The 18,484-nt window shown below is 51.8% G+C and overlaps 2 protein-coding genes across 4 annotated transcripts; one reads left to right on the top strand and one right to left on the bottom strand.

The window, feature by feature from the left end:
* The first annotated feature begins 157 nt into the window (after window positions 1–157).
* AMT (aminomethyltransferase) lies at window positions 158–13,827 on the top strand. 3 transcript variants are annotated; one of them, XR_012788571.1, is made up of 10 exons: window positions 158–303; window positions 2,549–2,719; window positions 4,171–4,251; window positions 5,149–5,280; window positions 5,391–5,469; window positions 5,841–5,986; window positions 6,424–6,604; window positions 6,740–6,895; window positions 8,473–8,714; window positions 8,777–13,827. XR_012788571.1 is itself a non-coding variant. In XM_075574104.1 (9 exons), the coding sequence occupies exons 1-9, from the start codon at window positions 178–180 to the stop codon at window positions 8,649–8,651; spliced, it is 1,251 nt and encodes a 416-aa protein (XP_075430219.1). In that variant the 5' UTR covers window positions 158–177; the 3' UTR covers window positions 8,652–13,827. The 3 variants fall into 3 exon arrangements, 2 of the variants coding, with proteins under 2 accessions (XP_075430219.1, XP_075430220.1); XM_075574104.1 differs by having other exon boundaries at window positions 8,473–13,827; XM_075574105.1 differs by lacking the exon at window positions 6,740–6,895 and having other exon boundaries at window positions 8,473–13,827.
* TCTA (T cell leukemia translocation altered) lies at window positions 11,934–16,771 on the bottom strand. The gene is made up of 3 exons (XM_075574110.1): window positions 16,272–16,771; window positions 14,623–14,677; window positions 11,934–14,134 (listed from the first exon to the last, which is right to left on the bottom strand). The coding sequence occupies exons 1-3, from the start codon at window positions 16,480–16,482 to the stop codon at window positions 14,092–14,094; spliced, it is 309 nt and encodes a 102-aa protein (XP_075430225.1). The 5' UTR covers window positions 16,483–16,771; the 3' UTR covers window positions 11,934–14,091.
* Between the last annotated feature and the right edge of the window lie 1,713 nt (window positions 16,772–18,484).

Raw genomic sequence — 18,484 nt, 5'->3', positions numbered from 1 at the left:
GGTCTTTATTATTATTATTATTATTATTATTTTGTGTAATTCCCGTGGATGAGGCTTTGTGATGTATTCCTGCTCCTCCCTATAAACTGCCGGGAGCAGGACAGGTGCACTGGAGCATGGAGAGGAACACCTGGAACTACAACTCCCATGAGGCTGTGCGGATAAGCCTGCGAAAGTATGTATGGAGCCGCTGAGCATGCGCACTCCGCCTCTGACTTTCGGTGCAGGATGCAGCGGGTCCGGTGTCTCGGGAGGATCGGGGGCGGAATCAAGCGGTGGGAGAGAGGCTACAGCGGGGGCCAGGTACCGGGGACTCACTGCACCCCAATACTGCAGGGAAGAGAGGCAGAGCACCCGAATACTGCAGGGAAGAGAGGCAGAGCACCCCAATACTGCAGGGAAGAGGCAGAGCACCCCAATACTGCAGGGGAAGAGAGACAGAGCACCCCAATACTGCAGGGGAAGAGGCAGCACCCCAATACTGCATGGGAAGAGAGGCAGAGCACCCGAATAGTGAGGGAAAGAGAAGCAGAGTACCCCAATAGTTCAGGAGAAGAGAGACTGAGCACTCCAATAGTTCAGGAGAAGAGAGACTGAGCACTCCAATAGTTCAGGAGAAGAGAGCACCCCAATTCTGCAGAGGAAGAGCGACAGGGCACCCCAATACAGCAGAAGGAATATAGCACCCCAATACTGCAGAGCAAGAGCGACAGAGCACCCCAATACAGCAGAAAGACGAGAGCACCCCAATACTGCAGAGGAAAGATAGCACCCCAATACTGCAGAGGGAAGAGGTATCGAGCACCCCAATACTACAGAGAGAAGATCGTGAACCCCAATACTGCAGGGTGAAGAAAGTACCCTAATACTACAGAGTACTCTTATTATAGCGTGCAGCACATTAATATAGAGAAGGCACCCCAATACTATAAATTCTTATCTAGGGACGCAGAGTGCACCCCATTCTTAGTGATCTGGAGAAAAGGGTTGCACCCCACTACTGGTGAGGTGCTGCTGACAGGTGCTGAGTTTCCTCGGGCGCTGACAGGTTAATAATGCCTTGCACGGCGCAGGGCAAAGGTTTCAAACTAGCTGAGTCTGGAGTTCGGGACTCAGAATATGGCCCGGTCAGATAAAGGCCATCCTTGTATCTGTGATCTGTTATCAGGGGGAGCTGCGTGTGAGGGGGGGCTGGTACAGAGGCTGCGTGTGAGGGGGGGAGGCTGGTACAGAGACTGCGTGTGAGGGGGGAGGCTGGTACAGTGGCTGCGTGTGAGGGGGGAGGCTGGTACAGAGGCTGCGTGTGGGGGGGGGGGGCTGGTACAGAGGCTGCGTGGGAGGGGGGGGCTAGTACAGAGGCTGCGTGGGAGGGGGGGCTGGCACAGAGGCTGCGTGTGAGGGGGGGAGGCTGGTACTGAGACTGCGTGTGAGGGGGGAGGCTGGTACAGGCTGCGTGTGAGAGGGGGAGGCTGGTACAAAGGCTGCGTGTGAGGGGGGAGGCTGGTACAGAGGCTGCGTGTGAGGGGGGAGGCTGGTACAGAGACTGCGTGTGAGGGGGGGGCTGGCACAGGCTGCGTGTGAGGGGGGGAGTCTGGCACAGAGGCTGCGTGTGAAGGGGGGGTGGCACAGAGGCTGCGTGTGAGAGGGGGAGGCTGGCACAGAGGCTGCGTGTGAGGGGGGGAGGCTGGTACAGAGGCTGCGTGGGAGGGGGGGGCTAGTACAGAGGCTGCGTGGGAGGGGGGGCTAGTACAGAGGCTGCGTGGGAGGGGGGGCTGGCACAGAGGCTGCGTGTGAGGGGGGAGGGTGGCACAGAGGCTGCGTGTGAGGGGGGGAGGCTGGTACAGAGGCTGCGTGGGAGGGGGGAGGCTGGTACAGAGGCTGCGTGTGAGGGGGGGAGGGTGGCACAGAGGCTGCATGTGAGGGGGGGAGGCTGCGTGTGAAGGGGGGAGGCTGGCACAGAGGCTGTGTGTGAGAGGGGGAGGCTGGCACAGCCTGCGTGTGAGGGAGGAGGCTGGTACAGAGGCTGCATGTGAGGGGGGAGGCTGGTACAGAGGCTGCGTGTGAGGGGGGGGGAGTCTGGTACAGGCTGCATGTGAGGGGGGAGGCTGGTACAGAGGCTGCGTGTGAGAGGGGGAAGCTGGCACAGAGGCTGCGTGTGAGGGGGGGAGGCTGGCACAGATGCTGCGTGTAAGGGGGGGAGGCTGGCACATAGGCTGCGTGTGAGAGGGGGAAGCTGGCACAGAGGCTGCGTGTGAGGGGGAGGCTGGCACAGAGGCTGCGTGTGAGGGGGGAGGCTGGCACAGAGGCTGCGTGTGAGGGGGGGGGTGACTGACAATAAGGCTGCGTGTGTGAGGGGGATGCTGGCACAGAGGCGGCATATGAGAGGGGGGTGGGGTTGGCACAGAGGTTGGACGTGGGTACGGCCGCTGACCGTGAGCGGGAGGCCGACGCTGCCAGCGCTATACCTCTGCTGTGTATAACTTGAGATCAGGGTGAGCTCTGTGTTTAGGGGTACATGTATTAAGCTGCCTACTTTCTCCCCCCTCAGACAGATGCCCCCCGCCGGACTGCGCTGTACGACTTTCACCGTGATCATGGCGGTAAGATGGTGGAGTTTGCCGGCTGGAGTCTCCCGGTGCAGTACAAGGACAGTCACATGATCTCACACCTCCACACCCGCCAGCACTGCTCTCTGTTCGATGTCTCCCACATGCTGCAGGTAACCAAGGGGGGCGTCACCCGGCTGCGCTCCGATTGGTCATCAGGTACACCTGGGAAGGGTGTGTGTCACGCTGCTGCACTCTTATTGGTCAGCATGTACATCTGGAGAGGGGCGTGTCACACTACTGCACTTCTATTGGTCAGCAGGTACACCTTGGAAGGGGGCTGTCACCCCGCTGCGCTTCTATTGGTCAGCAGGTGCATCAGGGTAGGGGCGTGTCACACGGCTGCCCTCTTATTGGTCAGCAGGTACACCCTGGAAGGGGCGTGTCACACTGCTGCCCTCTTATTGGTCAGCAGGTACACCTTGGAAGGGGGCTGTCACCCCGCTGCGCTTCTATTGGTCGGCAGGTGCATCAGGGTAGGGGCGTGTCACATGGCTGCCCTCTTATTGGTCAGCAGGTACACCCTGGAAGGGGCGTGTCACACTGCTGCCCTCTTATTGGTCAACAGGTACACCTTGGAAGGGGCGTGTCGCCCTGCTGCGCTCCTATTGCTCAGCATGTACACCTGTGGAGGGGACTCATCCCAAATGCACACGCATCCTACCCACTCATAGAAAAATATAAGCATTTTACACTGACCTTTTGCTCTAAACAATTAACAACTTTGCTAAGTGTCCGGGCGGTTAAAATGAAGCTCTCCCCAGAGCCCACTACAGACTTAAAGGTTACCATGAGAACCTCAGGCGCTAGAGATAAGCATTTAGGAGGGGGTTCGGACGTGACTCCTTTAAGAGGGGCCTTATTGAATTTGAGAACCGCTTCATACACCGGACACCCTCCCATCACACGAGCCGGGCTGGGTGACACAGCGATGTAAAATACATTAAACCAACTTCTACACCCGTGTTAAATTAAGTCCCCTGAGTTTTTTTTAGCATTTTTATTTCAGTCTCATGTTTTTTACTTAATAATGTTTAACGTTTTATTTATTTATTTTTTAAACCTTTTCTCACTTTTTTCTCGATCTCTGCATTTCCGTGCGGCACAGCGTCGCCACGGCCTGAGTCGCAGATACGAGGCAGGCGAGCTTGTAAACCTTTAGAGCGGGGGAGGCCAACTCCAGTCCTCAAGGGCCACCAACAGGTCAGGTTTTCAGGATATCCTTGCCTCCGCACAGGAGTGCTCAGTCTTCGACTGCACCACCTGTGCTGAAGCAGGGATATCCTGAATACCACTCCTGCTTTAGAAGGTGGAGAGCCGGAAGGGGTTATATCAGGGGTGTCAAACAAAGTCTTCAATGGCCACCAACAGGCCAGGTTTACTGGATATCCCTGCTTCAGCACCGGTGGCTCAATCAAAGACTGAGCCACCTGTACTGAAGCAGGGACAGATTGAGGCACCTGTGCTGATACCTGGCCTGTTAGTGGCCCTTGAGGACTGAGTTTGACGCCCCTGGGTTATATTTTGTTGCATCACCGGATATGTCCTCCTCTTCTCGTTTCAGACCCGCGTCCTAGGCAAGGATCGTGTTCCATTCATGGAGAGCCTGGTGGTGGCAGATATTGCTGAGCTGAAGAAGAACCAGGTGGGGTTTGGGGTGACGGGACAGTGCCCCCTGTAATACTTACTAGATCAGGTTATAGTCCCGTGGAGTTTTTCTCCTATATTTTTTTTATTCTATGGATCCACAAGAAGCCGTCACAAAAAAAAACAAGTTTCTCGTAAGGAGATCTAACCCCCAGTAATGGCAATCGGGTTCCTCCCTGAAACAACGTTCTTGCGACGTCTTCAGTTATTTGCCTTGTGCCTGGGTACCGTGTCCCACCTTTCGTAAACATATCTCCTGTATCCGCCATCACCGTCTCCATATTTACTGCATGTCAACTCTCCTCCCATCTCGAGGGATAACCCCGGGTCGTTTGTGCTGTCCTTGGGGTGGAAAGTGGTGTATTATCATACTAATAGGAATGTCTTTCCCCCCTGATCTGGGCGACAGAAATATATATACGGCAGGATTCCACCACAGGGGTGGCTGCATGTATGAACAGCACATTTCCAAAAGTACAGGGAAACGGCCTCAGGCGAGGAGAACCCAGCTTGTGCCGCCAACACAACACAGACAAACAATTTCTTCAAAGTGCACAGGTCTCCTCAAAGACAGAGATACACAAAAGAGCTCTACTCACAGGTTCATAATGAGGTTCTCCTTTAATGTGTCAGCCAACAACAGTGGGAATACGTGTCGGAGCCCATATGGACCTTTCACACCTGATAAAGTCCATATAGGACCTGAAACGTTGTCTTTCCACTGTTCTTGGCTGTCGCATTAAAGGAGAATTGCATTATGAGCGCGAGTAGAGCTCTACTTTGTATCTCTGTCATGGAGGAGACCTTTGCATGTGTGGACAAACTGCAAGGCGCCATCATTATAACTGGGCACAGTGGGTGGCAAGACTCTCATCTCTTGGCGTCTCCGTCGCAGGGCACGCTGTCCCTCTTCACTAACGAGCGCGGCGGGATCATCGACGACCTCATAGTCACCAACGCATCGGAAGGTTATCTGTACGTGGTGTCCAACGCCGGCTGCGCAGAGAAGGACTCCGCCCACATGCGGGTAACGCCCCCCACTCCCCTCGGTCTGATGGCTGTGATTGGACGCAAATCTCCCCCCCCCCCCCCGTATAAGTCCGGTCACACGGTGTATTTTCCCGTCTCTCGGCACAGAACAAGCTGCAGGAGTTTGAGGCAGCCGGACGGGATGTGGGTTTGGAAGTCTTGGATTTCGCCTTGTTGGCTCTGCAAGGTGATGTCACGGGGTGGGTGTGGGGGGGTCACGGGGTGGGTGCGGGGGGGGTCACGCGGGGGAGGGAACAGGACACAGCACATGAAGCGAAGAAAATATTACTTCCTACTGATCACTGTTAAATTCACAAAATATTGATGTAAGATAATTTTTGCAGGCTGTCTTAAATATGTCCGCCATTGCAAATTTACTATGTAGGGTGTAGCTCACATCCCTGTAGCTATGGATTTAGTGCAGCCCACTTGCCTTGGGTATGGCTTGGCGCCGTTTAGTAATTCTGGGCCGTAGCCCCTAAGAACACTGTGGGGCTCAGATTAGAGTGCAAGCTGTGTGGGGTAGAGTTGAACCGTCCTGCTCTGTGTGTGTTACAGGTCCCTCCACAGCTCGGGTCCTGCAGGATGGACTCGATGACGACCTATCGAAGCTCCCGTTCATGACCAGCGTCAGCACTGGCGTGCTCGGCGTCCCCGGGTGCCGAGTGACGCGCTGCGGCTACACGGGGGAAGACGGCGTGGAGGTAACCACAGTGATTCTGTCAGAGCTTCCTGATAAACATCTGCTTCATACGGCTGCGTCCATAGTGCAGGAGACGGCGCGAGCGATGCTACTCACGCCGAAAACAAACAGTAGGGCGCCAATGTGTATGTCTATACTGCGAAGGCGCGACAACAAAGTCTGAATTTCCCGCGCGACGGCTGGGTCACGTGCAAGGCGAACCGGCTCAGTGACATCATGACCACGCCCGCCCTCCCATTGCGCAAACATGCAGGCCACGAATCTCGGGGCGCGCGTCACGCTTTTGGTCGCACGCTCGCACTATGTCCCAGGCCTAAGTCTCTCCTCCTCCCAATCTACTCCCCACCTCCCTCTTTCTTGTACATTCTCTCCCCCCCCCCCCCTGCCTCTCTCCCCTGCCTCACCCGCTCCTTGCCTCTTCCCCCCCTCCCCCCCCAGATCTCGGTGCCGGCACAGCGCGCGGTGGAGCTGGCGGACAAGCTCGTGCAGATCAGCGAAGTGAAGTTGGCGGGCCTGGCCGCCAGGGACAGCCTGCGCCTGGAGGCCGGACTCTGCCTGTACGGGAACGACATCGACGAGACCACCACCCCTGTGGAGGGCAGCTTGGTGTGGACCCTGGGTAGGTGGGCGGGAGTGGCTACGGTTCAGTGGAGCGTGGTGGGTCCTGGTTACGGTGCTCTGCGGCAGGCGGGCTGGTCACGATGCAAGGCGGCGGGGGTTCGATTACGGGGTTCACTCCGCCCTGTCTCCGCAGGTAAGCGCCGCAGAGCAGCCATGGATTTCCCAGGAGCCTCGGTAATCGTCCCGCAGATCAAGGGCAAGGTGGTGAGAAAGCGGGTGGGCCTGACATCCACGGGGCCCCCCGTCCGGCAGCACACACCCATCCTGAACTCCGAGGGGCGCGTTATAGGTGAGTCCCAGAGCCCTGGGATCCGGTGTCCCTCCCGCCTCCACCGGTCTGTGGTTTAACCCTTTCACGGCAGGAGGGGCCAGTAACACATTGCGAAGCAGTGAAAGGGTTAATCAACCGGTTAAGAACAAAGCCACGAGCAGGACTCGGCCGCACAATTTGTCCGTCACCCTGCAGTGGGAGTGGCAGGTGGCACAGGACAGAAATTCCTTCTGTGTCATTCTTGTCACCCTTTGCAGAAGGGGACAGAGTTGAGTGGTCCCGGCTGTGTCTCTGCAGGAGGGTGGACAGACAGGAGAGGCTACAAATCCCTAATGTCCCTGTGTCACCTTGTAGTGGGAGGGACAGACACCATGTGTCCTGTGTCACCTTGTAGTGGGAGGGACAGACACCATGTCTCCTGTGTCACCTTGTAGTGGGAGGAACAGACACCATGTCTCCTGTGTCACCTTGTAGTGGGAGGGACAGACACCATGTCTCCTGTGTCACCTTGTAGTGGGAGGGACAGACACCATGTCTCCTGTGTCACCTTGTAGTGGGAGGGACAGACACCATGTCTCCTGTGTCACCTTGTAGTGGGAGGGACAGACACCATGTCTCCTGTGTCACCTTGTAGTGGGAGGGACAGACACCATGTCTCCTGTGTCACCTTGTAGTGGGAGGAACAGACACCATGTCTCCTGTGTCACCTTGTAGTGGGAGGGACAGACACCATGTCTCCTGTGTCACCTTGTAGTGGGAGGAACAGACACCATGTCTCCTGTGTCACCTTGTAGTGGGACGGACAGACACCATGTCTCCTGTGTCACCTTGTAGTGGGAGGGACAGACACCATGTCCCCTGTGTCACCTTGTAGTGGGAGGGACAGACACCATGTCCCATGTGTCACCTTGTAGTGGAAGGAACAGACACCATGTCTCCTGTGTCACCTTGTAGTGGGAGGGACAGACACCATGTCTCCTGTGTCACCTTGTAGTGGGAGGAACAGACACCATGTCCCATGTGTCACCTTGTAGTGGGAGGAACAGACACCATGTCTCCTGTGTCACCTTGTAGTGGGAGGGACAGACACCATGTCTCCTGTGTCACCTTGTAGTGGGAGGAACAGACACCATGTCTCCTGTGTCACCTTGTAGTGGGAGGGACAGACACCATGTCTCCTGTGTCACCTTGTAGTGGGAGGGACAGACACCATGTCTCCTGTGTCACCTTGTAGTGGGAGGGACAGACACCATGTCTCCTGTGTCACCTTGTAGTGGGAGGAACAGACACCATGTCTCCTGTGTCACCTTGTAGTGGGAGGAACAGACACCATGTCTCCTGTGTCACCTTGTAGTGGGAGGGACAGACACCATGTCTCCTGTGTCACCTTGTAGTGGGAGGGTCAGACACCATGTGTCCTGTGTCACCTTGTAGTGGGAGGGACAGACACCATGTGTCCTGTGTCACCTTGTAGTGGGAGGGACAGACACCATGTGTCCTGTGTCACCCTGTAGTGGGAGGAACCTTCTGGTACTACTCTGGTTTCACGTGGCATTGTGACCTTCCATGTGCTCATGTCCCGTCTCTGTCCCCAGGGGAAGTGACCAGTGGCTGCCCCTCCCCCTGCCTGAAGCTGAACGTGGCTATGGGTTATGTGGAGCCGGAGTATGTGAAGTCCGGCACAGCCCTGAGGGTGGAGGTCCGGAAAAAACTCGGCGACGCAGTCACGAGCAAAATGCCGTTTGTGCCGACGAGATATTACACCCTAAAATGAAACGGCGACCTCCCCAGAGAGGAACAGAGCAGAACAACCGTGTGACTGTCTGTGTGGGTGTGCCTCGGGTGTGTTACTGTTTGTGTGGGTGTGCCTCGGGTGTGTGACTGTCTGTGTGGGTGTGCCTCGGGTGTGTTACTGTCTGTGTGGGTGTGACTGCAGGTGTGACTGTGTGTGTGTGTCGCTAGTAGGCTGCACATACAGAACTGTGACACTGTCCGTCTGGGTGTCTGTGAATGTCTGACTATCCGTAGGCCGGTGCGGTTTCCCGCTGTTCGTCTGGATTTGTGGGTGTGATATTATTCTCTGGAACACGAGGTGGTAACGGGCACTGCCTACATGTAGTTCAGTTTGGGGTGTCTTTGCGGGTGCCACCTGCATTAATACAAGAAGTATATAATATCAAACAGCATAAGGAGGCACGCTGTATCTTCAGGATTATGGATTTATTCAGTGACGGACAAAGGCAAAACATTGAATAAATGTGATACGCTGAAGCAGTGGTGTAGCGAAATATGCGCGAGCCTTCGGGCAAAATCTTGCCGGCTGCTCCTGCGTGATTGGCAAGTGCTGACCGCGCGTGCGCAGTTTGCTCTTGTGCACACGCAATCGGAGCTTGACGGTCGCGCATGCGTATGAGTTACCCGCAAAGGCCGATCACGCACGCGCACTCGGCGAGCAGATCGCCAGATTCACGCATGCGCAGTCGGGTACAGCAATGTGAGAGAGCGGGCCTCCCCAGGAGCACAGGCCCCTGGGCTATAGCTACGCCACTGCTTTGAAGATTTGGAGTTCCCCCTTTCTGCGTTTGATATATACATAGAGAAGTATTGGACGTCTCAGGTTGTATTGTATAAATCGGTACCCGCCATGAGATGTGCAGCAGCAGCCGCCGCCGCCTCCCTCCATCATCTCCAAGCTCAGGTCCTCATGTCACTCAGGAAATGGCCCGTCTCTGCCAAAGTCATACTGCCAATTATTAACCCATTACTGGTAGGGGGGGTTCATTTTGAGATCCCCATGTCTTACTGCCCTTTCGTAGCCGCATGGGACAAGTTAAAAGTTTCTTCTGTTCCATTTACCTCGGGTGGCCAACTCTAGTCCTCAAGGGCCACCAACAGGCCAGGCGTTCAGGCTATCCCTGCTTCAGCACAGGTGGTGCAGTCGCTGACTGAGACACTGATTGAGCCACCTGTGCTGAAGCAGGGATATCCTGAAAACCTGACCTGTTGCTGGCCCTTGAGGACTGGAGTTGGCCACTCCTGCTTTAACTCAACGTGTTGCAGCCCCTGTGGCAGTGAAGGCGTTAAATCATGCCATGGCCGGCTCCGGCCCACTCGGGGGTCCGGCTCTCCGCTGCAGTCAGAGCAAGTGCAATGTGTTTGCTAGTAATGACGCTAATAACGGAGCAGGAGACGCATCACGTGGTAAATAGCATGGGGGAGGGGGGAAGAGATTAGAGAATCCCCCCCCAGGCTGAGGGGTAAATAGGAAGCAAACCAGGATATTTGGGGTCGTCAAATTAATTCCAGCACATACAGGGTTAACAGCAGTGAGTGCGGGACTTAGAGGTAATAATGGTCTGGATTGTTTTAACCCCTTCACTTCTGGGGGTTAATGCACTTTGCTCCCTAGTTAGATAGATACAACCCAAGTGGCACCTAAGATGTTTTTGTTTTAATATATAAATGTGACCTTTGATGACCTTTATTGAAAACGAATTACCTAAGCTGCCATTCGATTCGTTCTGCTGGCCTGTTATCGATTAGCAAAGATCTTGCATCTTGTTTCCCAGGTTTTCACTAAATGGCTGCCTTGTAGGTTCAATCAATTCGTCAGTCAATGTAACGCAGCAGCTACAATGTATTCTTAAATCACCAAGGTAACATTATTGTTACAGTTTGCAGCTCAAACTGCTGGGATCATTGGCAAGAGATTATCACAAACAGGAACGTGTTACAAAGATCTTGCACTGCTGAGGTGGGCTAAAGTCTGTTATAGGAATCAAAGGATGCTCAGTATATTAAAACACATTCAAAATTGCATTAAGCATTGAATAATAATTGGGGGGGGGGGGGAGAAATGCAGTAAATTATCTAACACTACAGAACTGATTTATCAAAATAAAACAAAACGTAGAATATTGCATGGATTGCTCCTATATCTCTCCCCGTGTGCGTGCTGGATGTGTGGGGTGCTGATGCACCGGCGCCCTGATTTTGGGGCGGGGTGAAGATCCTGTGTGTGATGTAATGTTGGTTATTAACATAATTGTGCAGCAAAATAAAAGGTTAACGGGAGATGTGACGCCGTTTCCTCTCTCACCCTGCAGAGCGTCGCAGCGATCTCTCTAACATGGAGGGATTTGTTCAGCTCTCCTGACTGCTGCAAAACTGGGCGATAAAAAAAACAAACAAAAACACACCAGCACCAGATTTAATACGGACGCTCTTTCCTGGGGTGTTTGGGGCAAGACAATCTGGGAGAACACAGGGAGCAGCAGGACAAGCCTCCCCCTTTATACAATAAGCTGCCTTTAAAATCAAGGAACATTACTATCTAATGATATATATATATATCAAAAATGAATAGACGATACCATTCTGTGGCTAACTAAATGCTTTTATTTGTGCGAGCTTTCGAGATACACTTATCTCTTCTTTCGATGAATGAGAGAATATATATATATATATATATATATATAAATAAAATACTCTCACATCACTGATATTCAGGGACATTTGATCAGCTCTAGCCAATAAAACTGCACGGGGGAGGAATTGTCTTCCATCACAGATGCACCGTTTTTAAGTTTATACCCCTTTTTAGCTTAATTCATTGTAACATCGCCAGAAGAGATCAGTGTATCTCGAAAGCTCACACACATAAAAGCATTTCGTTAGCCACAGAACGGCATCGTCTATTCATTTTTGATTATTAAAGCTCGGCTAACACGGTACTGATACCTCTACATCCACATATCTATCCATATCTATCTAGTATTGTTGTAACGTGGGGACGAGAGGCTGCAACCGCAGTGGCTGGAAGATAATTGGGGAGACTTCATCCAGCAGTGGGGAGACCGGGAGGGGGGGGGGGTATACACACACACACCACTTCAAAAGCTCAACAGGAGAATATATAATAATTACCATTTTCAGTAATTACCTTTTTAACGGTCATGTAATGTGTTTAACCCCACAGCTGCCGGAATAGACCGCAGGTCCCCAAGCAGACGCGCGCACCCCGCGTTTAAATAACCACAGCAGATAGAAACATCTGGACTTTCACTGCAACAGGGTTTTATTTATCCACACACGTCCCTGTTACATTTGTGGGTTTCAACGACCCCTTGCGACGTGTCTCCGGCTGTGAAGGGGTTAACCCCCCCCCCCAGTGGTCACGGTTTCGTTCAGTCTAAACCTCGCCAAAGATTAAAAGGGATCAGGGAAGGCAGCACAGCGTCACATCAAATCCAGATTACCATTCACCTCCTAGTGACAACAGGTATATCTTTATATAGCGCTCACCATGTACATCGCTCTTTGCAGCAGTATGGGGTCCCTGCCCCAACGAGCAATCTAAGAATGGAAGCGAGACCCCCATACTGGTTGAGGGCTCTCCCTTCAATATTTTACCTACGGTTTCAGAGAGGATTCGCTGGTTGCCAGTGGCAGGTATTGAAATAGTGGAATATGTGTTGAGAGAGAGGGGGGTATCTGTCTCACTGCTGTATTTACAAAGATCTCTTTAAATATATCATACAATCGGCAGTCTCGGTACAATCTGTCCTAGCTCCTGTCTGAGCTCAGTGGTAATAAGGCAGGTTGGGGGAGAGAGGGGGTGGGGGGTCACAGCTGGATCCGGAGCCCCATGCATTAACCCTGTGTGTCCATCAGCACAACTAGAAACAGGACATTGTGTAGAAGCGTATCATTACAATAAGGCAGAGGTTCTCAACTTCTTCCCCCCCACAACAGATCAGGTTTTCAGGATATCCCTGCTTCAGCATAGGTGGCTGAAGCTGGGATATCTTGAAAACTTGACCTGCTGGGGGACTTAAAAACTGGAGTTGAGAAGCCAGCAATAAGGCACTCAAGGAACAGGACGTGCGTCTCCTAAGCCGCCCGCTGAACATTTTCACCAATTTTGCCACAAATTGTGTATTTCACTCATATCCCCAAAAATCTTGCCTTTTTTTTTTACTGCTATAATTGCGGGGTCTCACGCCGACATCCCTCCCCTTAAATCCCCTTTGATTCCCTGTGTCGTGTCGACAAGCCACTGAACATCCAGTTTGCACAGACCTGCAAGGTTTTGGACACCTCGAGTCTGGTTCCACAATTCCCGAGTGCCTTATTGCCCAGAAAAACTGAACAGGTCTTTAAAAAAACAAAAAAAGGTGCTGCTCCTTCGTGCCAGATTTAAAAGAACAAACAACACGCTGTTTTGCCATCTACATGAACTCCACGGTTTCAAGGTTATCACTCTGCAAATATTGCTTAGGGGGGGGATATAAAAAAAATGGCTGCCTTTTCATCTGACCGCAAATAGCCATGTAATAAATCAGACGTATCCTATAAGATTATTAAGGTGTATTGAAAAGACTGGATGTTTTCATAAGGAGAGATTGCCTTGAAATGGGAAGCCGTTAGAAATTCAGCCCTTTTGTATGGCACACGGGGTAAGGGTCTCCGTCCCGGACACTGCGCACTGACCCCCAAAGTGTGGAAGGTGAGCTGGACATCTCCACCTTCCGCTGCCTGCACACGTGGTTAATGGCTTGCCGTGTGTATACATGGCTTTAGTCTGTACATCGTGGGGCTGTGTATTAACTTACAGGGAGCAGGTATATGAGGGCAATATGAGTTATAGGGAGGTTATATAGAGCAATATGTGTTATAGGGTGGAACAATAGGCGTTATGGGGAGTTGTAGGGCGCGATTATAAGGGGTAATAGGAGGAGTGAAGGCGTGGTTATATGGGGCAATAGGAAGGGTTATATGGAGGAATAGGGAGGAATAGGGAGTTTTATGGCACGGTTATATGGGGTAATAGGAGTTGTTATTCAGAGTTGAATGGAGCAACTTTGTTTTAAAAACCATTTATCCCAAATCTATAAAAAAAAAAAAAACTTGATAACCCTGTTTCTTCTATTTGATGCTCTCGGACGGAATATGAAAGGATCTCCTTACAGCCAGATTAATACACAGCCCTCCCCAAACCATGATCAGCCAACGTTCAGACCCTGGAGAAGTCCTGCGGGGGTGGGGTGCCCCCTGCACCCAGGTCACCCGCTCAGCCCCACCACATGGCTCCGGTCCGACAGCCTTGCTGTACTCAGTGCATCAGAACAGCGCGCTCTGCTCCGGGGAGGTAATGCGTCCGGGCCCACAGTGCAGCGGGTCTCCTGCGAGGCCAGAGCAGAGTCCTGGAGGTCTCATTCTTGGTGCGTTTTTAAGGTTTCAGCGCTTGAACTCTCCCTAAGTGAGACAGACAGCAGCGTTAAACCCTTCCCTGCTGTACTCTTTTCTGGTCCCTACGACACTACAGGGGTTATGTGATCATCTGCATACAGTAGGTAGAGTTCTTACTTGCCAATATTTACGGGAGCTGCAATGACATGCAAGCACTTAGCCATGTAACAATGTGTTTTTTTTTTTTAACCCATCCCATGCCAGAACGCTGCTGGCCCATCTGGCAGGGGAAGGGTTAACATTCGTTCCAAACTGACACTAAAAGCTAAGCAACAAAAAACACAGAAAATCTACCCAACCGCTTCCAAATCTGCAGCGATCGGGGCGGGGTTGAAGTGGTTCATACAGGTGGACGATTTCATATGGGAGTGAATGTCCCATGCACCCCATCTCCGCCAGACTTCCGTCACACGCAAAGAAGGGAAGATGGATTGACAGACTTGCTGAGGGGTTCCGGCTTCTATTTGGGGTCCTCCCTCTCCCCCCATACTCACCATATCGGGAAATGAGCGGGATACTCCGGTGTCCCTCCATTCTGCCCCCCCATACCTGCAAACAAGGTAGAGAAGCGTCAACATGCACCCACAGCTCAGATGTTTGGGTGATAACGCTTCCTAACTTCAGATCTTGCCAACCCGGAGGAAGACCCCGAGAGAGGGATTGAAACTATGGTAATTTGTTGTCATGTGAGTAATGCAATAACGTTATCTACTGCAGGGGTGCTCAACTCCAGTCCCCAAGACCCCCCAACAGTTCAGGTTTTAAGGATAGCCCAAGTTCCGCACAGATTGCTCAATCGAAGACTGAGCCACTGATTGAGCCACCTGTGCTGAAGCAGGGATATCCTTAAAACCTGTCCTGGAGGGGGGTGGGTGGTCTTGAGGGCGGGAGTTGAGCACCACTTCTAGATTGTGGCTGCATTACCTCGGATTTTGTCAAAGTACTGTCATTTCTACCGGAAGAAAAAGCTCAGACCAGCCAGTTTCTTAGAACTTATAAATGGGTTACTTCCCCAAGGCGGACTCCCAGGACATACTTAAAAACGAAAGGTAACTCTCAATGTATTTTATTCCTGGTAAAATATTTTATAAATAAGAAGATACATTTTGTCCAAAACATGCGAGTTTATGTAAATGAAGGCTAAAAAAACCCACACAATCTAGGTAAGAATTTCAGGTATAAGAGGATATGTAAATGCTCTGAATAAGCTGTAGGTTTGTGTAAAGGATTGTTGGCTGATGGTATTGATACTTTGATAAGCTGGCAGTGAGGCATTACCAACACTGTGCCAGGCAGTCCCACAGATCTGCATGTTATCCTTCCATGGTAACAAGGACATGTTCACTGCCTGTCTCAGATGTCGCTGGCAGTCGGACAGAGACATCCCGTGGTCTAGTTGAATGACAGACTTGAAAATCTTGTGCCAGCTCTTTGCAACTCTGGCAAATTATCATTATGTCCCTAAAATCACCCCCCCCCCCCTCCTTTTGAAGATCTGTGCCGTATCAAATTTAGTTCAAATCTCAACACCAAACTCACAACGCTCTGAAAAGTAACAGCTGTTACTGCAGGGTGAACATCTCTAGAACATACATAGCATGAAGATGTTATTGCAATGACTGTCCCTTTATTACACTGTATATAAACCCACAGAGCTGCGGTCACCATCTTACTTCATCTAATGGGTGACCCCAAAGTCCTGGGGACACAGTCCCTCTTCATTTCAGATCTATCTGGCTGTGAGTTTTCCTCCTCCCTACTTGAATTTGACATCTCACATTTCCCCTATTTTAATTACAGGGAGTTTCCATTTTAGCTTTAATGTCAATACTCTTTCCCCCCCCTCCAGAATCGACCACCCTAAAGATGTAGGGGAACAGCTTACCTGAGAGGGCGTGTGAGTGTGTGTGTGTGTGTGTGTGATGTTACTGGGTGTTCGTCTGAGTGCAATGTAATTGTATGACAGCTTTGAGTATTAGTGTGATGTCATTGTATGTCACCAAGTGTTAGTCTGAGTGTGATATCCCCCAGTGAGAGTATGAGGTCACCAAGTGTTAGTCAGCCTGTGCATGTCATTAAGTAGCAAGTCTCTGCATGTCAGTGTGTGTGACGTCCCGAGTCTCACTGCCTGGGACCCCCTCACCCTGCCGGTAGTAGATGCTGTTCACGGTGGGCCCGTAGCTCCTCCAGGCCAGGTGGATAGCGGTGACACTCAGCACGATCCATCCCAGGAGCATTTTAAAGATGGCGGCCCTCATGTCATTACTCTCCCACTCACGCGCGAACTCCGCGCTCATGGCCAGCAGGTACCCGAGGACCTGCGACACGAGCTCCGAGCCCCAGGCCTCCGCCATACTGCCCTCAGCCCCGCCAAAGCCGCGCCATGCCCGGCTACCATCCGGCAGCTGCTACCAGCAGGCGGCCATCTTGGTTGAGGCTCCGCAGATTCCACACACAGCACGTAGGGCGCTGAGCCGCCGCAGGGAGGTGCGGGCACCGCGTGAGCGCACCGGGAACACGGGGTGGGACGGGAGGAACCGGCGGAGATTTTACAGCACTGGTTTAGCCGCCACTGCCGCTTTGACGAATCAACCACTGCGGACAACGCGTCACAGGCTGTGCAGACAGCAAGCCCCCTCCCTGCACAGTGGTGGATAATTCTGATTGGCTGGAAGAACTTCTTGTGGGCGTGCCCCCAGAACGAGGTTTGCAACGCAGCCTCGCCCAAACCAGGAAGTAGGCGGATTGTTTACTACCGAGAACATGGAATCGTGTGCAGATTCCCAGAGTGAAGAACACAAACTGTGCACCAGATACAGAGGCAGCTCGTGTTGATACATGATGCCAATGCCCAATTTATTTATTTAGAACAACATTTGTATTGTGCTCTTATCCTTTATAGTTATTTTTTTTTTTTTTTAAATGGGGGTTATATATGGAACATGTCATTTGATGGGCATAGAGTAATTGTTAATGTCTGTGGTGGAGAGGGGTGTGGCCATTATGGTCAGGTTGTGTGTTAGGTTGGGGCCATGGTGCCGCAGACTGTGCGTGAGCGATCAGACTGCCTTAAGGCAGTGATCGCGTCCATGCGGAAGCGGGCACGCGTTGCGCAAGAAATCAGTTGAAACGCATTTCTTTTCGCGACAGACCTGTCACATGAGCGGTTCGCCCAATGAAGGCGAACCATCTCTGTGACGCCCCTAAGAACGCCCCCCACAACCCGTCCACCATGACCAGGCAAAGCACCCGCTTCACGCGGGTCACTTCCCAGCCTCCGCACGGGCGAAGGCACCATGGCCCCAGCCTTAGATGTATTGAGTTTGCTTATTTGGGGGTCAGGTCTCTGGCTTTAGTCTCGGCTGCGGCACGGTGATGATGGGTCTGACAGTGGAGGCAATTGTATCAGTGAGGTGGGTGACTTTAAAAAGGATTAGGAAGTAGTGAGGTTAGGGGAGATTATGGGCGTTGGGGAGGGTGGGATGTGGGAGGACAACTGGAATAATGGATTGCGATGGAGAAGAAATTAGTTTTGAGTTTGCTTCTTAAGATAGGGAGGGGGCAGATTGCTGAGTAAGGCAAATGTTTGGAATTGAGAGGAGGCACGAGGGAGTGAGGGTTATGGCAGTCAGGGAGCGAAGAATGCAAGGAGGGGTGTAGTGAGAGATGAGTGGTGCAAGGTAAAGGGGGGCAAGACTATGGAGAGATTTGTAGATCAGGATGAGGAATTTGAAGCGGGACCACTGTTGGATATGTAGCCAGTGAAGTTGGGAGAGGAGTGGCATGGGCAGTGTGACCAATATACATCACCTGTGTTATACATACCTCCACCACTGGACTCATGGAAACAAATTCAAGACACTTTCATTCCTGTCAATGTGGGATACCGCTTCTTACAACAGAGCACCTCCCACGAGGTCTCCGTAATACATGCAATTTAGAAACTGCACAGATATGACCAAACAAGTATTTTGGATGGTTGTATATATCCGGATATAAATAAAATGGAAACGGTGAGAACATCTATATAATACACATGCTTTATCAAATAAGTCACAGGTGTTAAAGTCTCTGTATCTGCAGGTTCAGAGCACAAGCCAATGGAAGAGGCAGCAACCGCTCCACTCGCACATAGGGATACACAGCTGTTCTGTTATTGTAACAATATGTTAGACATAAATAATACATAGTGAATGTATTATATGACAGGTTAATGTTTATGACAAATGACCTTTACACATCAAAACGGTCTGAATGCATGGTCAGACTAATAACACCGAAGTAATGCGCGGAATAGGGAGTTATTGCTAGAATTAAACCATGGCTTCATGTGTAAGCACTTAGGTACTTCACACA

Source organism: Ascaphus truei, chromosome 17 (genome assembly GCF_040206685.1).
Source record: "Ascaphus truei isolate aAscTru1 chromosome 17, aAscTru1.hap1, whole genome shotgun sequence".
Lineage (NCBI taxonomy): Eukaryota > Metazoa > Chordata > Amphibia > Anura > Ascaphidae > Ascaphus > Ascaphus truei.
This window is presented reverse-complemented; position numbering and strand designations above follow the sequence as displayed.